General features: G+C 36.0%; 1 protein-coding gene across 1 annotated transcript; it reads right to left on the reverse strand.

Annotated features, from left to right (window-relative positions):
- Positions 1–671: 671 nt before the first annotated feature.
- On the reverse strand, positions 672–4,367 carry LOC149238999 (uncharacterized). The gene is made up of 3 exons (XM_089369722.1): positions 4,272–4,367; positions 3,970–4,180; positions 672–3,817 (listed from the first exon to the last, which is right to left on the reverse strand). Exons 1-3 carry the CDS (start codon positions 4,365–4,367, stop codon positions 672–674), a joined length of 3,453 nt encoding a protein of 1,150 aa, XP_089225848.1.
- Between the last annotated feature and the right edge of the window lie 18,732 nt (positions 4,368–23,099).

Here is a 23,099-nt window from a genome sequence, read left to right on the forward strand (position 1 = left end):
AATGGTCATGAATAATATATTTCAGCAAGTATTGTCGAAGCCATAAAGCCATAATCACGGAGCTTATGGCGCACACGACTTTTAATTTCAGCCACACATTTATGTAAAATAAAGTCAAGCAAACTGCCCTTATCGTCCTCTCATTTTTTCAATCCTTCAAAATAATCATCAAAAAACAACTAGTTTTTTTTCAAACCAATTTTCAAACCCTTATTCACAAATTGACACAACTTCAACAACTATACAACTCTACAAATATTATGGTCATAACTGCAAATTCACAAAGCTTCAACAATTATACAACTCTACAAATATTATAGTTAAAAAGCAAGACTAGAATAACCAGGAAATCCTATAATTATGAAGATAAAATTACACTGCAACCAAGTTGTTCGGATTTCACAATTACACTGCAAGCCCATTGTCCGGATTTCAAAATAAAGTGTTATAGTAACACTTTGTTCAAAGGTATAGACTTTGGATAAGATTTTAATAACGTTTTTAGAAAAACCTTAGCCGTCAAAACTAGGTTCTGCATCCTTCCGTTTTTAGAAAAACCTTAGCCGTCAAAACTACGTTCTGCATCCTTCCAGACTCGTCATGCCTGACGGTCATTTAAAAAATTCAACGTATTTTACGGGCGAAATGGCCTCTGACGGGCAAAATGCCCGTCAAATTCCAACCCTGATCACGAGTGGTTCATTCACTCCATAGACTGGACAATCCAGAAGCCCTTTCACAAGCTGATGTCTCTTATGAGCTGGAATTTTGAAGGCAGGCTTTGCAAGATATGCAATAAGTATTTTGTACAATCCCATCCCTAATATCCCCTCCCCTGGTGTCAGCTTTTCCCAAGGCATCATATTCTCTGGAGCAGAGATCTCTATTCTTCTCACCGCTTGTGATAGATTTTTAACTCCAAGATTATTATAAATTGAAAACAACACATCCAAAGGTATTTCAGGATTACAGGGATTCGGCTGCCAAGTAAAATTTAATCTTCCTGAATATTCTTTGAACAATTCTTTCAGCTGCAAGTCATCAGGGACAAATGCTTTGTCTTTGATACAAACACGAATATCTCCATTATCTGGGCATACTGGCACTTTACAGACGCCGTCGGTTTTAAGATATTGCTTTATACGAAAGGAGGAACATGACCAGTTTTGTACAATATGCTTCCACACCAAACAACATTCTGATTCCAATATACGATGTCTGGAATTCGCTACCCATTCCCGCCACAGGGAGCAGTAGTCTTCCATTCGTGGATGTCTAGGCACACCCAGAGATTTCGAGAAGAAATCAAGTAGCGATGGCTCATCATACCAGCCTTCCAACACCTTTAGCCTTGATTTGAAAATGCCATCCACATCATGCACAACACATGAACTTGCATCATGCCAACCATCATTTGGAATCCAAATTATTAACAGTTTGCTCTCGTGAGGCTTCCATTTTGAAGCCTGTAGATACTTATACAGCCTTTTTATCGCGTTAAAATCTTTATGCTTTCGAATATGATGACCCACAATTATGTCACATCCTTTTCCAAATTCAGTGACCACTCCCACCTTTTTAAGAGTGTCCTTGAATTCATGAATAGTTTCTCCATAGTAGTCCTCATCAATAAAAGGAATATCATCATATTGAAGGGGAGAAGATTTCCCCTTGGAATCAAAGAGGAAAGACCTGGCTGGAGATTCGAAGCCTCTGGATGTTGCTAGCCATCTGCCTTCCGAAATACTACGTAGAAAAGCATCAGGCAGCTTGCGTTTTTTTTTCAAATATCGGATCCACTCTAACAGAAGAAATGCATTCTCCTTTGTCAAAGCATGGGAAACAGCAGGAAGCTTGGCATTCGGAGGAAATAGCTCCGGAATATCTACAACATCGAGGTCTCTTCTAAAAAATGTAACCAAATCAATATCTGAATACATCGAACCTCTTCCACAAGGTGGGAGCATAATGGAATCTTCAGAAACCAAATCATTGCCCGAATACATCAAATCTTCTGCACAAGGTGGTAGTTTAAGGTAATCTTCAGAAAGTGTTTCAAAATCCAGAGTCCAGGGATTACTCCCCATTAACTTGGCCCAGTTACCCGTTGATGCAGGCACGAGAAACTTTCGCGACCGTCGTTCCCTGATTAGATACCCATCTTCAACAACCAGGGGAATATTCTTGCAAAGGCTGACAAGCTGTTTGTACGAGATTTTGTTATTTGTATATGAATAGTGCAAAAAATGTGCAGTGGTGATAGCAAGCTGACTGTCTTTCGATTTTGATACAGCATCCAGTAGCTGCTCAGCAAACTTTAACGTAGAAAGTTCTGTAATTTCAGGATGCTGTTTCAACCACTCACACAGTTTCTTACTTTCCTTGGGATCCAGATTTGTAATTGCTTTCTGAGTAGATTCGGGCATTAAGTAATATTCGACGGCACTTGCAAGTTCTCCAGACCATTTTGTAAGCCATGATATATGCGATTCCTTCGACGAGAGATAAATTCTGGTTTGGCCTGCAGCATCTAATACACTAGCCAAATCTGTGGTTTTGGAGGAACTTGTATACTTCAACAAAGGAGCGTCTTGCAGGTGACTTGAAAGTCCCTCCCAATTTTCAGCAATAAAACAAAGAAGTTCAACATACAAATCTTCGGGAAGGCCTTGCAACCAACCAGACGACCGAATACAGGGAGCATACCAATTATAAGAGACGTGAACTACGCCCAAGAAGTTTAAACTATTATGAAACTCTTCTTTATCAAGGGAAGGATGGACTATGTGTACATTACGACAAAACAGATGGGCTTGTTCGCTTTGCTGACCTTGTTTACTTGCTCTCTCAAGAATGTGTTTAAACGCTGGGAGTATGGTCCGAGCTTCTGTTGGCTTACATAAAATTTTACCCCCAAAGCTGACGTCGCATAAAATCACATCCTCTGCTTTTAATTGTGCCTGAATGGCATCTCTGACTTGTGTTAGCTGTGGATAGCAAGGAATATCACATGGAAGGTACCCAAAAACCCCAACTTTTGAAGATAAGGGCGACTTAGCACTTATCAGAGCACGGAATGCTGAACAAAATGCTAACGGGATACAGTGAAGGATTCCCTGGTTCCAATTGTTATTGAAAATGATGCTTTCTCTGGATGAAACCAGTAGAAAGTCTGCTTGTATAATAAATGGAAATCCAGTGACCATTTCGGTGGGATGTAAGGCATAGATACCCGCAGCTATCATATTTTTCCCTGTAAAGCGTTTGCCCAATGGAAAAGCTAATGTAATGGCCCATTTTGCAACATCTTTCCTCTGCTCAACCCGATACTCATTTTCCACGGGAAACCATTGCCTCCACATGTAATAACTGCATTGTCTCGTCAAAAATTGATCTTCTTCTGCTACCAAATGCAGAACGAAGGATTCGGTGTCATTGGTCCCAGACCTTCGAATGTAATTTTCTCGAAAAACAGAGATTTTATAAGTTCTGTTAAGATCACCGTGTTTCAGCTCACGAACTGAGAGCTTCTTTATCTTAGACATAAACAAGAGAACTTCAGGATGAATACTCGAGAGCTGTTGCTTTACAGCTTCAACCTTCTCAGGACGTAGGGGTAGAACTATAACAGTATTGGGAAGTTGGCAACCATAAATTTCTTTGAGTTGTGCAATGCACGGCTTATCTTCTATCCATTCGGGGATAATATATCCAATATTAACATCAGATGGAGGGATTTCATTGAATCTGATCTTATATCCATTACTGAAAATGCAAGGCTGACTTGTGACCAAGAAAACGCTCTTAAATCCAATACCTGAAATGCAAAACAATAATTTTCCTTTCAAAAACGAAAAAATAAAAAATAAAAATCACACAATCATCTAATTGCACTGATGTCTAATTTAGAAACAAGGCAGGTGTCTATTTCATTGCAGGAACAGAGTGACTGAAACATATGTTTAATACCTTTTTCTCCAATATAACCACCTCCCCTGTCATTCGTTTTGGTAGATCGTCCCACGCTGCATATGGAATCAATATTCTGTTTCTGGAATCCCTTTTCATTGTTAAAAACCAGCAATGTCGCAGGAGCTCCTACGCCAGCGACATCTTCCGTTGTAAAGACGAACTCCAACGAAGGTTGCACATCTGGTGCATAGTCATTATCCTCCGCATTCTGCACCCAAATCAAAACTCTAATCGTACCGTGAAAACAGAGAAAACATATAAAATTAAGAACGACTAGAACTTTGAAACTCATTAATTACCTGGATGAGATCCATAAGAAGACGCACATCCTTGCTGTATAATTCATCAGATAATTGTTTCTTGATCTTTTCAATGTGTTCCTTGGGGGTCGCCATAAATATCTCCAAACACAGACAACTTTAATTCCAACTCCTGTAAAAATCCCCAAACATACTAAACGTCCACTCCACTGTAAAATTCCCCAAACATACTAAATACCCAGATACACTAAACTTCAATTACAACACAGTAAATCACGACTCCGTCTGTAGAACGGCCAAACTAACCCTCGATCACAGGAGGGAATTTCACGTGAAGCTCTAAATTGGCAGGAATAGAATAAACTCAAAGCTGAACGAAACGATTTGTCAGGTCAGATCAGGTCAAATTTGGGGAATACGAACACCAATATTGTCATAAATACCTCGGTGGCTCCGCAAGGCAACAAGTAACTGGCATTGGGAGTCTGTATATGTTCATAATTAATAAATGACTAATTTGATTGATCGCAATCAAGTTATTTACTACTGTTAGCTTTTGACAAGCCAGTAATCTAACAATGGGCTCGGCATTTTCTGTTAATTGGCATGCCAGTTATTCGTTTTCTTGCGGAGCCACCGAAGTATTTATGACCATTAATGTTCGTATTCATTTTCTTGCGCAGCCACCGAAGTATTTATGACAATTAATGTTCGTATTCCCCAAGTTTGAAGTATTTATGGAGATCTTCGTTTATATTATAACAGTAATGGCTTCTTCGTACTTGCTACGCCTCCCAAGATATGGCTTTTCATTAATTGCTGCGCCTCCCAAGATATCACAGTAATGGCTTCTTCGTACTTGCTGCGCCTCCCAAGATATCACAGTAATGGCCTCTCCATAATTGCTGCGCCTCCAAACTCCATACTTCCCTGATAAGTCTCAATTTACGAAAATAAAACCTTCGTATTAACTGTTGCCGAGAAATGTTCGTGTGGGCTGTTATCACATTAATTAATGGCTTCCTCATATCTTTGAAATTTAATCTACTTTTCTTCTCTTCTTTTTCTTTTTTGATTTTATGAAAACACATATAATTAGTCATTGGGAAAGGGCTAACCAGCCTGCCATAGGGCATTAAATGACCAAGTATATGCATGCTCTATAACAAAATAACACACAGTTCTTGGTGGTTACATAAATTAAAAGTAAGGGCTGTGTGTTATTTTGTTATAGAGCATGCATATACATGGGCAATTAATGCCCTATGGCACGCTGGTTAGCCCTTGCCTTAGCAATTGCACCATCGTACGCTATTACGAGGAGTGCGGAAATATGGAAGGAAATTTTGGCGTTATATATCAAGTTACAATATCTTAAGATTGATTATGGTTGATCATGAACATAGTAGTTTATTTTTCTTCATTGAAACATAATACAATGATCAAGTACACTTAGGTAATCTAAGCACTTTGATCGCCATTAGTTTGAATGAATACCAGTTAGATGGATGTATACCTATGGAATTAGGTTTTTGTGGAAATATCACTCACTGAACTCTTTCTCAAGACCAGCGCTCTGGCTCCATACACCTTTTGTTAAGGCTCTTGCAACAACTTAGTTTGATATACATATACGACAATAGGCTTACAGGGATATAAATGAAAAGTTTACCATTTAAATGGGGGGACCTTCATTAAGTATGGCATTCTGCTCAATAGAAAAATCTAAAACAACTTACGCCCAAGTTCTTGAAATCTAGATGTAAATATGCAGGGATATAAATGAAAAGTTTACCATTTAAATGGGGGGACCTTCATTAAGTATGGCATTCTACTTAATAGAAAAATCTAAAACAACTTATGCTCAAGCTTTTGAAATCTAGACGTAAATATGCAGTAAATCAATTGTAAATACTACTAAAAACAATAAAGAGCAATTGCAGTTGCATAAATCAACTCCTGACTCCTTGTCATTTATAAGAATTATTGCTTTTATTCTTTTTTCTTTCAACTTTTATATTAAATTGTAACTTGAATTTAACTGAAAAAGTAGATTTGGTATGACATTTTACCGTGAAAGAACAATTAATTAAAAAAAAAGGAATATCTTTACAAGAAAGTGAATATTATAGGCCATGGATCAATAACCCTCGATCTTGTATTATACTTCAGATACATCCAATGTCGGCCTCTCCTCTTGAATCTGAATGGCCATAGGCCCAATTATGAAAATGAATATCACTATGAATAACAAGATCCTACCCTATTAGCCTTATTATCATCATATGGAGTTAAAGCCAGTCTTCTTCCTGACATAATGCACCTGAGCCTAGGCCCATCATCTTGGCTTGCAGTGAAGTCCTTTTTACTCACCACCTTGTAGACCTCACGGAGAACAATGAGAAATGCATTCTCAACATTGGTGGCATCAAGAGCTGAAGTCTCAAGAAAAAACAAGCCCTCATTCTCTGCATATTGTTTAACATCCTATGTTGGGACTTCCCTCAAGTTCCCTAAATCAGATTTATTGCCAACAAGCATGATCACAATGTTGTTGTTTGCATGCATTCTCAGCGCTTTAAGCCACCAAGGTACGTGCTCAAACGAGTACCATGTGGAGATATCGTACACTATTAGTGACCCTAGAGCTTCTCTATAATAAGTTCTTGTGATTGCCATGTACCTGCTTGTGTTTGATTCCTAACAAAACCAGTCAATATGGGAATATCAAACTTAATAGATAACTATATCTCAGTAAATTTTAGATTTCTGTTGATTTCAGTTTAGGTGAATTCTATCTTGAAATTTTTAAAAAATTATAAAACCTGAACCTTATTATAAAGAAAACATCTCTGCAATTTTCAATGTTCAGTGTTTCATATTCAAAAAGAAGAAATAGTGGACAATGTCTTGTTTTGTGGCCATGCTTATTTGCAAATGCTTGTTGGATATGACTCATCCAAAATACAATTACGTGTATACAACTTTTAAACATAAATGATCAAGGTTTGTTGCAAAGAGATTTGAAAATGAGAAATAGTGGAGCATGCCCTGCTTTGTGTCCATGTTTATCTGCAAAAAAAACTTTTTTGGTGGGCAAAGTTTCAACCATAATACAGTTACGTATATATTATTATCAAACTTAACTGATCAAAGGTTTGCTGCAAAGAGATATGATAAACCACATAACTTTTTGTTATTACATTTCCTCAATAAAAGATATGCACAACTCTCGCTCTTGAGGAATCAACTTTCAATTCACACTTCTAATAAGGAGAATTCAGAGTGTTCAAAGATCAACAAACACTCCATGTCAAAATTCAGATTAATATGCTTCAAAGCATGAAAACTCCTTATTGCTTGGGGTATTGTTCAAGACCATATATATTCATGTCTAGAACTTACAAAGAAGAAGAAGAATTCAGAGTGTTCAAAGATCAACAAACACTCCATGTCAAAATTCAGATTAATATGCTTCAAAGCATGAAAACTCCTTATTGCTTGGGGTATTGTTCAAGACCATATATATTCATGTCTAGAACTTACAAAGAAGATCTTCATGCAACTCTTATGTCTATTGATATAGGTTGTAACTAGTAATATCTGAAATTAACAGTTTTTTAGGGGTTATTTTTAAGGTGGTTACCATAACATTGACAATCATTTTTATTTGAATTCAATCAATTTCCCTACCCAATCTACATCTTAACTTTTCCAAGGCAGTAGACAAAATTCAATGGATACACAATTGTTCAAGAAACTTGAATAAGCAACCAAAAAGCATTTACAATTGTTTAAAGTAACATAGATGAAATAAGAAAACAATTTCAGGTTCCATTCATAATTTACAAATTACGATAAACTAAACATATTCAGCAAAAGGGTTTTTCAACAGATTAAACCAACAACTCCAATTCTTGTATCGTCAAATAGAGTTAAATCAGTTTTGCTTTGCCATAAATTTGTTTAATTGTCCCCAAAATGAGGAAAATATGTATATCAACCAAATAAATGTATACATAAGAAACAACTTTGAGCAAACCAGAAGATTTAAGATTTAGTAGTTTACAATTTAATATGTATAAAACATATCTTCACAACACAAAATGGAATCAAATTGATGCCTTTTATAGTTTTATTAACTCATCCAGAAAACAAATTTATTTTCTTCGTTTATGCCGCTTTTGAAAAGGCGTTAGTTTCTCTCTCACATCAACTAACGACATCAAGTAATATAAACCATATATTTTACCAGGCCTCCAGTTCAATCAAATAGATCACTAAACAGTTTCTTCGAATAATGATTGTGTATGGTAGGGCTAAATAGAGAATTGACTACTACACATCCTCCAAGCCACACTATATATGGGAATCATGTGCTGGGAATGAGCTTAGTCACATCATTACCAGATAGGTTTCAGCTTGATGTATGCATTCTTTGGGTTGGCTACTCAGCAAGCCATACCGAATCGTTCAGCAGCAAACAACATGGATTTGTAAGTAAACCAAGTAGATAAAATTTAGTGGGTGAAACGAATTGAAGAACCAAAAATTATTTGTGAATTTTCAGTATATAGGCAGGGAACACATGGTGCAGGGCCTACAACATGAAATTTCACTTCTATGGTCCATGAAATAGATCAATGCATGACAGCCCAAGCCAGCTTGCCAATGTTTTCTGAGGGAAATTCCAGAGATTATAGTTTGGGGTTACAAAGAAGATTCACTGACTAGTGACCACATGAAGGACTATCTTTTATTGTTCTAAGAGTGCTTTAGGCAAAACTTGTTAAAATAAGGAATTCACTGTGCCTTTCTTGCAATCATAAAATTTGTGGTGGGTGCCTTTACTAAGAATCCAAGAGAATTTGTTATTTAAATAGATATGCAATGCAACACAACAAATTTCAGTTCTTTTAGAGCATAAGTAATCACTAAATACCTGCAGCTGCTTACTCTTCACTCTAGTGATATTATGTCAATTTATCACTGCATAGAAATTTGGAAGATGAACTCGTAAATTCAAACATCAAAGAACAAATAATATATAGACTGACCAACTTAAATGCATATTATTGAGCTCCTCAGTAGTTGACAACTGAAAGAAAACCAACTTAAATGCATATTATTGAGCTCCTCAGTAGTTGACAACTGAAAGAAAAAAATGCATAACATCGGGATGATACCATTTGGCTAAACATTTATGAGCAGATTTAATTTCCTCTTTGTCGACATCTCTATCTAGTTCTGCCAATTCCACAAATATATCATAATTTTAGATTAAATACCTCTCTCTCTCCCTCTCCCTCGGCCTTCCCTCTCTCTGTCTTTCCTACACACACAACACAAACACATACATTGCTCAGCACATTGGCACAATTAAAATAGAAAGAATAAATTGCTCAGCACATTGGCACATACATCTCTCTGTCAGTCCCTGCATGGCATGAGAATCAATCAGGATTAAGAAAAAATATATAATAAACAAAGGATATATTCAAAGGGTTCTCTTTTGTCCCCAACTTCACCAAGTCTACGAATTCCCAAATCTTATTGAAGAAGGTACAAAATTACAAACCCTACACTCTACTTATGAATCATATGGAAAGATGAGCATTTAGAGAAACAAAATTTCAAAATACTTGCAAGTGACCAAAATGAAATCACTGTGGCATTGTGTCAAGGTCAGTCGAAAGCCATAACACTCATCTACCTAGCCAAAAGAAAGTAATTTTTCAAACGCTGCCTCTACAAGATTTTTTGAATTTTTACCCAGATTCCAACTACTTTTAGCCGTCCAAACAATTCTTCCACCTCATTAAACTACTCCGAATCGAAATCCCAACTATTTTTTACAAAATTAATATGTTTCGTTCAATTGAATAAAATGTAACCCTTTTCACAACAACCTGGAACAAATAAGTACGTTGGGCTGGCGTGGAAAAATGAGCGGGCGTTCAATAATGGTTTTTTAAAATCATTTTCCACCCCGAGACCACTTTTGGTGGTTTCCGGAATAAGGGATGAGTGCCTTGAGAGTCAATGTTGTCCATTGATTTTAAAGATTTCATATTTTTTTAAACCATTTTATGGAATCACTTATCTTTTTAACCTTTATTAAGTCACGTGTTCCTGCATGTCATTGGATAATACACCATTTATTTTGAGCGGTTGTCGTTGGATGAAACACCAGTTATTTTGAGCGGTTGATTGCTTTAGCAACTTGGAGGGGCATTACGCACCCATCCCGTCATCCTAAAATTTCTTTGACTTTGAGTTTGCTAACGAGAATATTACCTCCACCTCCATGCCTGTGAGTGTTCTAAATTCTTATATCAAGAATACCAATTCTATGCACAACCCCTACATGAAAGCGAGAAGTGCCATGTTCACTTCCATTGTATTCTTCGGGCTCAATTCTTTGGAGAGACCCAATCTTTGAAAAGGGCTCTGACCTGCAACGAAACACATTTCTATTCACATTGAAAATTGAATGAGTAGCTTTCACATGCGCTGTAGGGTACCCGCGCAAAGTGTGGATTTAGTTTTAGAAATAGTAATGACTATTTACTTAAAAGTGAAATGATTTTACTAAAATATGGTTTAATAGAGTGTGACACTTTTTAAAATAATTTAATTAATTCCATTTTCAACTTCCCTTTACACAAACTAATTCACGTGCACCTTATAAGTGCTAAAAATATTAGCATTATGTGCTCTTTTTTTTTCTTTTTTTTTTTTCTTTTTTTGTAGAGAAAAATCATAATTTTTATTAATTTCAGAAAATTACATGTTGTAAATGAGCATATGCAGAAGTGTGGGCAAAGACATTTACAAAACAATACTCCAAATGAAGTATTCCAGAAAAGCCCTAAGACAAAGCAGCAAGCAAATGGGTATGTAAACCCCAGTGAGTCTGCAGAAACAGCGCCCAAAATAAACCCCAATAGGTCAATATTGAGACCCAGAAACAGACTTGTAGAGGATACCCATACCCATTACAAAAAACAGCAAAATAAAGCTCCTAAGGAGGGAAAACCAGAACAGTAAGCTCTAGATCTGGACGCCCAGTCAAGTAGGAGAGACACGAAATGAGGAAGAGAGCAGCCAGGGTAGCCACTCCTCCCCCGCCCCCTCAAACTCTCCTCCTGAAACAGACGAAACCAGAGGTAGAAACAAAACTGCCCCATACTTCCTCAGCAGCCTGCAGAAACCCCAGCGAACCCAACCATGTTGTAGCAGCACGAAACAATGCAGAGACAGTCACCTCCACACCCCAGTTCCCTCAACGCTCCAAATAACCGCAGTGGATAAGCCAGCGAGCGACCAAAATCAGCACCATTTGCCGCAGTAAAGGAACCCATGCCGTTCCAACCAGAGCTTCCAACCAGAACAGAGGGGAGTCCGGGGACAAAGGCCGCTAGGGCAGCCACATCACCCCCACGCAGTGAAAACCTAAAGACCAAAAATTCCCCGCTCCCGCTCCACAACTCAGTTCAAAAATGCAAAAGGCCTTCTCCTTGGCTTGTCTGCCAAAGCAGAACAGCACAGAAGGGATTCGAGCTGTAGACCTCCGAAACCTTCAAAACACGGGCTCTCGCCTCAGCGTCCCGACTCTATACTTGTAGCAAGTCATCCCGGTACTCTTCCGTTGATTCTTAGAGCCCAAGACGAGCGGTCCTCCAACCCGAGTTCTCAGAGCCGAAGACTAGGAAAATGACTTTAGTGTTGCACTTTGGTGAATGATTCTTTATTTGTTCGTCCCGAGGGTTCGGATCTGCGTTAATGGGGAAGCGTGGGCCGAAGATGCAGCTCCGCCTCAGAGATTTCGGCCAGGAACAAACCCTAGCGCTCTCCCCATTATGTGCTTATGTTGTGAATAACAACCTCGATTTACCCATTAATGAAAAACTATTCGTAAAACTGTGAAAATAGCTGCTATTTGTAAAATTGTGAAAACCGCTAAACTTATCTTAATTATGAATTCTTGAAATACTCGAAAATATTAACATCGTTGTTGTGCTTTGAATTTCAATGTATTCTAAAATCTATTCCAATGAAAATAACTCTCATATTTAAATACCTAATAATAACATCAAACATAATTTTTTTCTCCAAACATAACGTCACCTAAACTCGACCTAGCGGAAAAAGATAGCCTTCCCTCATGAATACCTGATCATAACATCCAACAAATAAACAAATCATTTTTCATTAAAAGTAACGCCACCTGAACTCAACCTAGCAGGGAAAAAACGACAATATGATTGACATATCTCTTTTATAGGGCTAATACTGTGGTTAGATCATTATAATAGGATCCACCAATATATATACAACATCAAATGCTGCTCCACAGAATACTCAGACCTTGCTTAATTTATTATACCGTCAAATTTTACATTCCACCAGCATTCATTTTCCGAGTCTTCCCTCACATGACTCCACTGGGAGAAGATGAAGATTATATCTTGTTTTCAAAGAGTTTGGTCATTAACCCCTTTGCAACGCTTTCCAAATTACTATCAGAGTTCCTCCTTTCCTTACTTCCATTTTGGAAGCATCTCTTAGTCTCTCGGCCGCCCTTCTCATCTCCTCACATTTTCTGTTATTTCGGCCCTGCCAATAACCTTCTCTGTATCATCCTCGGTCCTGAGTCTCAGCCCAATCTTCCATTCATCGGCTATGAACTTGCAGTTGGTAAATTGCTCCCCACCGAGAGGGAATCCCAGCATGGGGAGGCCTAAGGAGATGCTCTCTAAAGTGGAGTTCCACCCAAAGTGACTGAAAAACCCACCAATGGATGGATGAGAGAGCACTTTCACCTATGAACACCAAGGAACAACCAGTCCTCGTTGCTTTATTTTGTTCAGAAAGTCGTCTGGCAGCATGGATGAGACATCGGGGCACTCTTCGCCTAGACGTTGAAAAACCAAAATGAAATTGTAATCGATTTCCTTGAGACCCATTGTTATTTCCTCTATTTGGCTTTTTGACATAGGGAATAGGTTGTCGAACAATACATATATGACCAACTTGGGGGACTTGTCGTGCAACCATTGTGTGCAGTCCATCTCTACCCGATAATTGGTCCCCATAATGAAGTCACGAGAATTTGAGAGGTCGAGGTACGCCGAAGGGAGCAATGGGCCAACGCAATACACTCACATTTTCTCCCACAAAGCCTCCACCACGTGACTTTCTAAAGCATGGAAGGAATTGGCTAGATTTCTAAACCATGGAAGGAATTGGCTAGACATTTTGATAACAACGAGCAACCACTCTAGATATTTTTTTTTCAGAGAAAAAATCATAATAAATTATATTAAGAGAATATAAAGATCTAAATACATGATTGTCATTATGACATCATCTGAGATTCATTTTAACTCCAAAGGAAGATCTGCGATCTATAAAGGGGTCGCGCTAGGAATGTGGATTGTCGATTCCTGCGGATGTTTCGCTGCAAAACAACTTGAAGAACAAATTACTAGAACATTGAGAAAAAGGGGGAAATATACATGAATATGAATGGTAAATATGAATGACGGAAATCACCTAAATATGAATGGTAAGTTATGGAAAAGATCGACACATTCTGCGTTGAGAAGGAAACGGACAACAAGCGCAACTTCTTGGCGAGAGGCACTGCCCAACCAAGGTAAGTATTGACGAAAATGCAGGAGACGGGGGTTGCACTGGATTGATTGAGATTATTTGAGCTCCTCTAAATGGCTTTCCATATTTTCCAAAGACTGAGCAAACTCTTGGAGCTTGTTCCATCTCTCGAACTCCCCAGGCAGGAAATCGGGTATTGCCACCAGCCGAATGTCGAGGCCAAGAATTTGAGGTTGGGCAAATGCATCCAGACCGTTGTCGATATGACCGTGAGTGATGATGTTGTGCCATGATTGTGTGAGGACAAATGTGATGGCAATACCCTTAGAGGCGAGCTTCTTTGTGAGCTGCATCATGGGGTTGATGTGGCCTTGCCCATGAATTAGAATGACTACGGCATGAATACTAGTTTTTCCTTCACACTGATCCGAAAATTTTCCCTTTCGTTTTGTTTCAATGTTCATTGTTTTATAATGTCTCATAGAGTTGTGCTAAGAAGGGTACAAGCCTCTTTAACACAGGTAAGGCCATGTGAGGGAGATGGCGGACAGTGCAATCCAATGCGGGAGGTATGGCGAACAGGCTTGATTAACCAGCGAGCAAAGGCTTGATTGACCAGCGAGAAGGAGAAGGGTACAACATGCCAGAGAGGAGGGTGTGGAAATTGAAGGGAGAGCACAGGTATGGTGGATGTGGATCGACTGAACAACGACAAGGAGAAGGGTAATTCAATGGGGTAGGTATGGTGGACGGGTTTGATTGACCAATGGGAAGGAGAAGGGCGCAGTGTGCCATAGAGGAGGGCGTCAAAACTAAAGTTGGAAGGGAGAGCACAGGTATGGAGGGATGACGTGTCATAGAGATATGCATAGGTGGCCGAAACGTGGGCATAAAACTATTTGGAAAAATGGCAAGATTTTATTGGTGGAAGGGAGAGCACAGGTATGGAGGGATGACGTGTCATAGAGATATGCATAGGTGGCCGAAACGTGGGCATAAAACTATTTGGACAAATGGCAAGATTTTATTGGTGGAGGGACAAACACACATCCAATTGTTATTGGTTAGAAGGGCGAAATCCAAGTTTTCCCAATGGCTGGGGTAAATAATGTTTGCCCACCCAAGCCACCAAAGAAAATGCCTATAGACATAATAACACAAGAACAACATGGTGGTGACATTTTCACCTCATTTTTTTGTGTTTAATGTATCAAAATAACATGAGTTTATGCGTGAATAAAATATTAAAAAAATAGAAAAATTAAAAATTAAAATATATATATGGTCTATTGTTTTAATCCAGGAACCATGTTTGAAACGTAATAACCATTAAACGATATAAAATTTGTTATATTTTATAAACTAAATACATAATATATATAATTTTAATAATCTTTTATAATAATTTATAAATTTAAATAACAAAATTTAAATAAATACATGAGACTCCTTAAAATTTTAAGGACCAAATGAATCATAAAATGGTGGAGATGAGGAGAAGATAGTAGTAATTACTAAAGAAACATTATGATTTGAATTTGAGATGATTATATTAATTTTTTTTAAATTACACATATTAAAATGTGAAAAAAAATTAAATAATTAAGAAAAATTAAATAATTAAAGATTTTAATTTGAGTTGTTTTTTGTATTCCAGAAGAATTCAATATTTAGTTTGACATATAATTTTCAACATCTAGTTTGACATATAATTTTTAGTAAATTTATGGGTTTACAATTTGTTTTCCTCTCGGTAAATGAGGTCCTAAACAGTGGATTAGAATTATGGATCTCTTAGTTTTCACAAATTCATGATAACCAATTGAATTACCCATAAACAAATTTTAATTAAGTTTAAATATAATTAAAGTTTTAAATTTAATAAAAAAACGTTAATTATTTACTTAAAAATATATATATGATTTGAATAAATAAGGTGTAATTTTGAATTATATATAAAAAAAATTATTTAAATATTTTAAAATACATAATTTATTATTTAATATATATATTTTTTAATTATTTAAATTGCTTTTAGATATTTTATTGAAAATGGGGTATAGTAATTTTTATCAATAAATATTATTTATTATTTAAAGAATATTTTCTTTCAAGTTAATTGTTTAATTGTCTTGTTAATCTCCATTAAATTGTTGATATAGATTTAATTGCTTAATTTAAGTATTTAACTTCAAATATAAGTTTCAACATTATAAAGTATGTCATTAATAACAGAATATTGGTTGAGACAAACATGGAGCATAATCAACTCATACGTATCAATGTTCACTAGTTGCTAATTCACTAGTTGCTAATTGCTAGTTGGGTACTTGTCCTAATAAAACTTATATTCCATAATGTTTAATACGTCACATTATTTAGTGTTCTTCACTCATTTAAAGTGCAAATGAATCATTTAAATTCTAGGTTTTTTTATTACTAAATTATTTTAAAATATGAACATAAAATTGTTTAATAAAGTTAAACTAGTTAGAAGTCTAATACTTATATAACATATTGAATTTATAATAAATATATCTTTATAATGACTTTAAACCTTTTATTATATATATAAAAATCACATTATTTAACTTTTTTAAAACTAAAAAATAAAATATCTATAACTTACCACACATCTATTTTAATTTTTATAATTTGTTTAAAAAATATCTATTTTAATTTTTATAATTTATTTAAAAATATATACATTTCTAAACTACATTTATTTTAATAAATTGATAATTATAAATATAAAATTTAATAAAATAATATAATTTTTTTTAATTATAAAAAGACATTTAATAGTAAGATAATATAATTTAATATGGTGTATGTTCTTATGTTTTCCATAATGTATAAAACATAATGTAAAGTTTTATATTGCAAAAATTTGTACAAATCAATACAATACCATATCAATAATTTGTGTATAGATCAATTTATAATGGAAAAAGCATTAGAGAAAAGTAGAATCAATCTCATCATCATTATGCGTATAAAATTTTCTAATATTTATGAGGTCATTATTCGTGGATGATTTAGGATTTCAATTATATGTTAAGAGATTGACGCATTATTTTTATATTTGTATTTTAGAATATTGAATACATAATATTTATGAATTCATAATGTTATCATGAATATTGTGATTGTATATTTATTATAAGGTGAAGAAATTTCTCTGTTTGTTTTTTTAATTTTTTTAATTTGAGAAAATATATCATGTTTTAATTATTAATTATAAATAAAAACATTTTTTATTAATTTAATAATTATATTTATTAAAAAAATTATAAACAATAATTATTATTGTTAAGATAGTCTTCGGCAAAATCACATAACCAATCTTTTGTCGACGCGTTTCGAACCAACCAGTGTGGTTCATCGTCAGGACAAGTTGAAGAACCAATCTGGGTTAGCTAGATTAAATAGAGTGTGCAGAGACTCCAACAGCTATAATGCTAACGGCTAATTTGACCTAATGACCTAGTCAAACTACTAAAATAGTTAATTAATATTTCTAGAAATAGTTAAAATAGGTAAATAAAAGAATTCATTTGTTAATTTAAGTATAATATTACTATTTTAATCATAATGGTCATTATATAATATATATTCAATGATTTAATATTATTCAATTATTACATAAATAAACGAATAATAATAAACTAATTTAAAAGTAGATATATTATTAATATTATTTCCAATATTAAGAGTATAATATTAATATTTTAATTATAATGGTCATTATATAATATATATTTTAAATGATTTATTATTATTTAATTATATTATTAAATAATAATATATTTATTTAATAATAGATATATCATTAAATAATTAAATTTTATTTGTTAGTTTAAAAATAGATATATTATTTCAATTATTAAGAGAATTTATAGTATAATATTAATATTTTAATTCTAGGGTCATTAAACTAATATTGGAGTCTCTGCACACTCTATTTAATCTAGCTAAGCCAGATTGGTTCTTCAACTTGTCCTGACGATGAACCACACTGGTTGGTTCGAAACGCGTCGACAAAAGATTGGTTATGTGATTTTGCCGAAGACTATCTTAACAATGTTATGGATCACAGAAGTCTAAATTCCCTAATAATTATTATATAACTAGTTAAAATTTTACTATAACTTTATTTATTTGTTTTGCATGATTCTTTTATACGAATTTTAATATCTCAAATATTTGTAGATGACATATTTTAATACATTGTTTGATGTTTCCAGATTCACTTTGTAATGTGGTTGATCATAATGTGGTTGATCTGTCCAACGTTTCGGATGGTGACTCCATCCATCATCAGGGAGCAAAGAGAGCATTGTAAGTAATTGGGATATCGAAAAGATAATGATGTGAAGAATTCTTAAGAAATTTTTATGGAAATGTGAATATTCGGAGATAAAAGTGCTATAAGAGCTTTAATCAAATTAAAAATTATTTTTATATAATCTAAGATTTATGATGAAAAAGAGTTTTAAACTATATTAATTTCATAAATTCACCATTCAATTAATAAAATAACTATAAATGGACCATTCTCAACAGTATCCGTCGTCAAACACAAGTATTATGTTATATTTGTAGATGACTATTCTCGTAAATGTTGGATATTTTTCATGCAGAGAAAGGATCAGACATTCACAAAGTTTTGTGAATTCAAAGCATTGGTCGAGAAAGAGTTAGGCAAGAAGGTTAAAGCTCTACTGAGTGATAACAGTGGAGAATATGATTCCAATGAGTTTAATAACTTCTGCGCAACAGAAGGGATTAAATGAGAGTTGATGACACCTCCTAACCCTCAACAAAATGGGGTTGTCGAGAGGAAGAACAAGAGCATAGTAGCGGCAATAAGGGCGATGTTGCATCATCAGGGCCTACCACTACACTTGTGGGCTGAGGCATGCAACACAACAGTTTATGTTCAGAACCGTAGCCCACATCGGATACTTGAGAGTAAAACACAAGAGGAAGCTTATTCCGGTAAAAGGCTACATGTTGATCGGGGTCATCGGTTTATTGCCATGTGACCAAATATGGACGGAAGAAGCTTGAGCCAACAACAGAGTTGGGATCTTTGTGGGGTACACTGATACTCCCCACAACTATCGGGTGTACATGCAAACCAGTCGAATGATAGTGGTTCGCAGGGATGTCAAGTTTGATGAGGAGAAGGCCATGTGAGTATCCCTTGAGAGGGAGCTTGAGCTACATGCGGAGGAGGAACTTTTAGTTCCTAAGGTTGAGGAGCCTCAGATTGATGTGGAGCAACCACATGCAGAGGTTTCGGGAGTGGAGACATCCACTCAGGAAAAGTCTTCCAGAGAGGGAAGAAAGTGCACTAGAGAGGCTGACAGATTGTTGGATGATGCACGGGAGAATGTGGGAGCACCCTCTTCTCAGCGCAGACAAAGGAGGTCACTAGAGAGGTACACTGGATACATGGAACTTATGGGTGCATGTGTTGTGACAGAGCCAACTTCCTTTCAAGAAGCAGTGCATCATTCAATTTGGATTGATACGATGGTGGAGTATGACTCCATAGTTTGAAATAGTGTTTGGAATGTGGTCCCGAGGCCGGAGTATAAGTCAGTTGTGATCTCACGTTGGCTTTACAAGGTAAAGCAAGCTGCAGATGGTAGTGTTGAGAAGCATAAGGCCAGATTTGTGGCCTATGGTTTTTCACAAGTAGAGGGGATTGACTATGATGAGACCTTTGCTCCTATTGCAAGGTACTCATCTATCAGATCTATGTTGGCACTATATGCACAGATGGGTTGGAGTATCCATCATATGGATGTGAAGACTGCCTTCCTCAATGGAATGATTGAGGAGGAGGTGTAAATAGAGTAGTTCGAAGGTTTTGAAACCTTAGATCATGAGTCGCATGTGTGTCGACTCAAGAGAACATTGTATGGGCTAAAGCAATCACCCCGTGCTTGGTACACCAGGATAGATAGCTACTTCACTGGGTTGGGCTTCTCGAAGAATGAAGATGCAAACTTGTGTCACATAGTGGTGGAAGGTAAGATTTTGATCATTGTACTTTATGTAGATGATCTCATACTGATAGGTGATGAGAAGCTCATCAAATATTGCAAGGAGGACCTTGCAAGAGAGCTTGAGATGAAGGACATGGGGCTCATGCATTACTTTCTTAGCATGGAGGTATGGCAGGGAGATGGGGAGTTGTTTGTTTCTCAAGGCAAGTATGCCAATGAGATACTCAGGAGATTCTGCATGGAGAGAAGTAAACCCATGGAGACTCCTCTAGCTGGTAATTGGAGGAAGGAGGATGCTACTTCAGGAGAAGTAGTGGAAGCTATTGTTTACAGGCAGCTTGTGGGTTCACTCGTGTATTTGGTGAACACACGACCAAATATGTGTTATGCAATTAACCAGCTTAGTTAAGCAATGGTTAGGCCTACCAAGTTGTATTGGAAGGCGACAAAGAATGTATTGAGATACCTCAGAGGCACTACTCAATTTGGGTTGTGGTACAGATGAATAGAGGGAATGAAGCTTCAAGGATTCACTGATGCAGATTGGGCGGGGAGTCCATCTGACAGGAAGATCACATCAGGAGGGATCTTTAGTATTAGGTCAACTGCAGTTTCTTGGTACTTCACGAAACAGAGATCGGTTCCACTCAGTTCGGCAGAGGCAGAGTACATGGATGCAAGTTAAGTAGCATGTGAGGCTATCTGGATGAGGAAAATCCTGGTTGGCTTGTTTGGTCAGCAAATGGATCCAACAGTGATTTATTGTGATAATCAAAGTTGTATCAAACTATTTGAAAATCCAGTTTTTCATGATTGGTCCAAGCATATAGATATCCGGTATCGTCATCTTAGAGATTGTGTATTGAGGCAAATCATGTTGTTATATTACATTCCCACGGAGGAGCAAGATGCTGACATCTTGACAAAGGTATTGCCAAGATGTAAATTCGAGTTTCACAGAGACAGGATCGAGGTAGTGGATAATCCCTTTCTTGTTGAGAGGGAGTGTTGAGAAACAACAACAAGAAATTCTAGTTTAATTTGTCCTTGAATTAAACTGTGAATTAAAATATAATTTTTTTCTCATAGCAATTTGAAAATAATTAATTAAGTTTAATTAACTTAATTAATTTAGGAAATTCGAATTGGAAGTCTTTTAGAAGGCATGTATATGTCCTCCCTAACTTATAGGAGTTCAGGATGAGTTATGAATGAGTTGTAATTAGTTAACTCAGTTTATTGAGTTAAGTCCAGTTAAATTAGTTCCAATCAGTTTCAGGAACTAATAGTGAGTAAACAGTCAGTTGGGACACTAGTGACCTAATTAGTGCTACTCTAGTTAACTAAAGATTCCACCATCAGAAACTCATGCATGTTGATTCTGAGAAAGACCCAGTTGAGACTAGAGTGCGGGGACAGTGTACTATTTATTTAGATTTTTATGAGTTGCACTGACAGTGCAGGCAATCAAGAATTGATCCTTGAGGGATTGCACTATTTTTAGAGGCTTTATTTCCCTTTAAATACAAGCTATCCTTCATAGGAATTACACATTGGAATAGAGACTTGGAGAGCTTGTGAATTGACTAAACTTTGGCCTTGAGCTTGCTCATGAGTTGGAGATTGAATTTGCTGAGTGCTGGGATTGTTCTAGAGAGAACAAGCATTGTAATTTCATCTTGATTTTCTAGATTAATACAAAATAGATAGTGGGGTTTTGAGCTGTGGATTTCCCCAGATATTTATTGTGTTATGTGCATTTGATTCTCTTCCTCTATTGATTATTATTTGCTCGATGTTTATGGGCTTTCGCTGTAAAGAGTAGAAGTAGATTCTTGTCTCTTTCTTTAGAAAATTGCATTAGCTTGTGAATCTACAGGTTTTTCTACATAGACGTGACCTTCTTACTATTGTGCATGTTTTACAGGTGAGCATTTTAGTTTTTGCACAATTATTTTTACACTTTCTAATCATTGACATGTTTTTTTTTGCAAGTCGGGAATCGTTGCGGTGGCTACATTGGAAGTTTGATTTCACATGACCCGACCTCCTCTCTGGTTAAATTAGGGTTTAGGGTTTAGACTAATTATGTTTTAGGTTTTTCTGATTAATTTGCTGATTAAAGTTTGCTTCTGAGCATTTTCTTTATGGTTTAGATGCACCTAACTTTGTTTTCCTTATCATAGTTGATCAGTTGCCGTGTGAAATTGGGAATTTAACCTTGCACTCATGAAATCTCTACATATGCATTGCATTGGTATTTTATATGCAACTGGATGATTTCTTCTGCATATTTACATAACACAACATTGCATTGCATCATAAGCTCTTCCTATTGCATTACATCATGCATTCATCTTCTTGCAAAGTGTATACTGGCCATGGACCTAGCCTTGTATTTTCCCTACCCTATGTGCCACTACAGAAGCCTTCGCAAACCTAGAGCTTTTGAACCTTTGGTGATGTGACTAGATTTCTCACACATGTTTGTGTATTCTCAAATTTTAAAGGTGTTGCTTTTACCTCTTCACACACATCGAAACCCTATAATATCCCTCCTGGACGCCTTGCCCTAATATCAAAACCCTAACCTAATTATTGTGTGTTGTGCAGTCATTACTCTAAGAGGTAACTTCTCTTAAAACCGGCCATAAAAAAGTACATCCTCGACATCTTTCCTACGAGTCTAACTCATTCGCAAGGAAAATAGGAACAAGTTTCTTGTGGGGAACCCTGATAAGTTCAAACGACCTATACCCATAACCTGAACCTTGTGCTCAACATGGTCTCGAATGTTTCAATGACTTGTTTCATTGTTCACATGTTAACTAGAGATGAGATGTGGAAGCTTTGGATGAGGACAAACCAAAACCAAAATATATTTTAGTTTCTGTCAAACAAGAAACAACCTCTTTCTCGTAAAATAAGTCGAGATTCCTCATCTGCCCTAGCACAATGAACACCCAATAATAAATGCTAATGTGCACATGAAATAAAGTGAAATTGAATAAAGAGTAAAGGATCGAGAAAGGTTTCCTGTGCAGAGAGGTAATGCAACTAGGGAAAATTTTAAGAACTACCCTAAATTTATATGTATAATAAATGGGCTAATCCCCATGATACATAGGAAAAATGGGAGGCGATTTTATCAATAATATAATATGTATATATAATTTTTTTGGTGAATCTCTCACCAGATTATATTATCTTGTACAGTGATGGAGAATCT

Source organism: Pinus tabuliformis, chromosome 8 (genome assembly GCF_031772625.1).
Source record: "Pinus tabuliformis cultivar Carrire ecotype Pingquan chromosome 8, CPIR1, whole genome shotgun sequence".
Lineage (NCBI taxonomy): Eukaryota > Viridiplantae > Streptophyta > Pinopsida > Pinales > Pinaceae > Pinus > Pinus tabuliformis.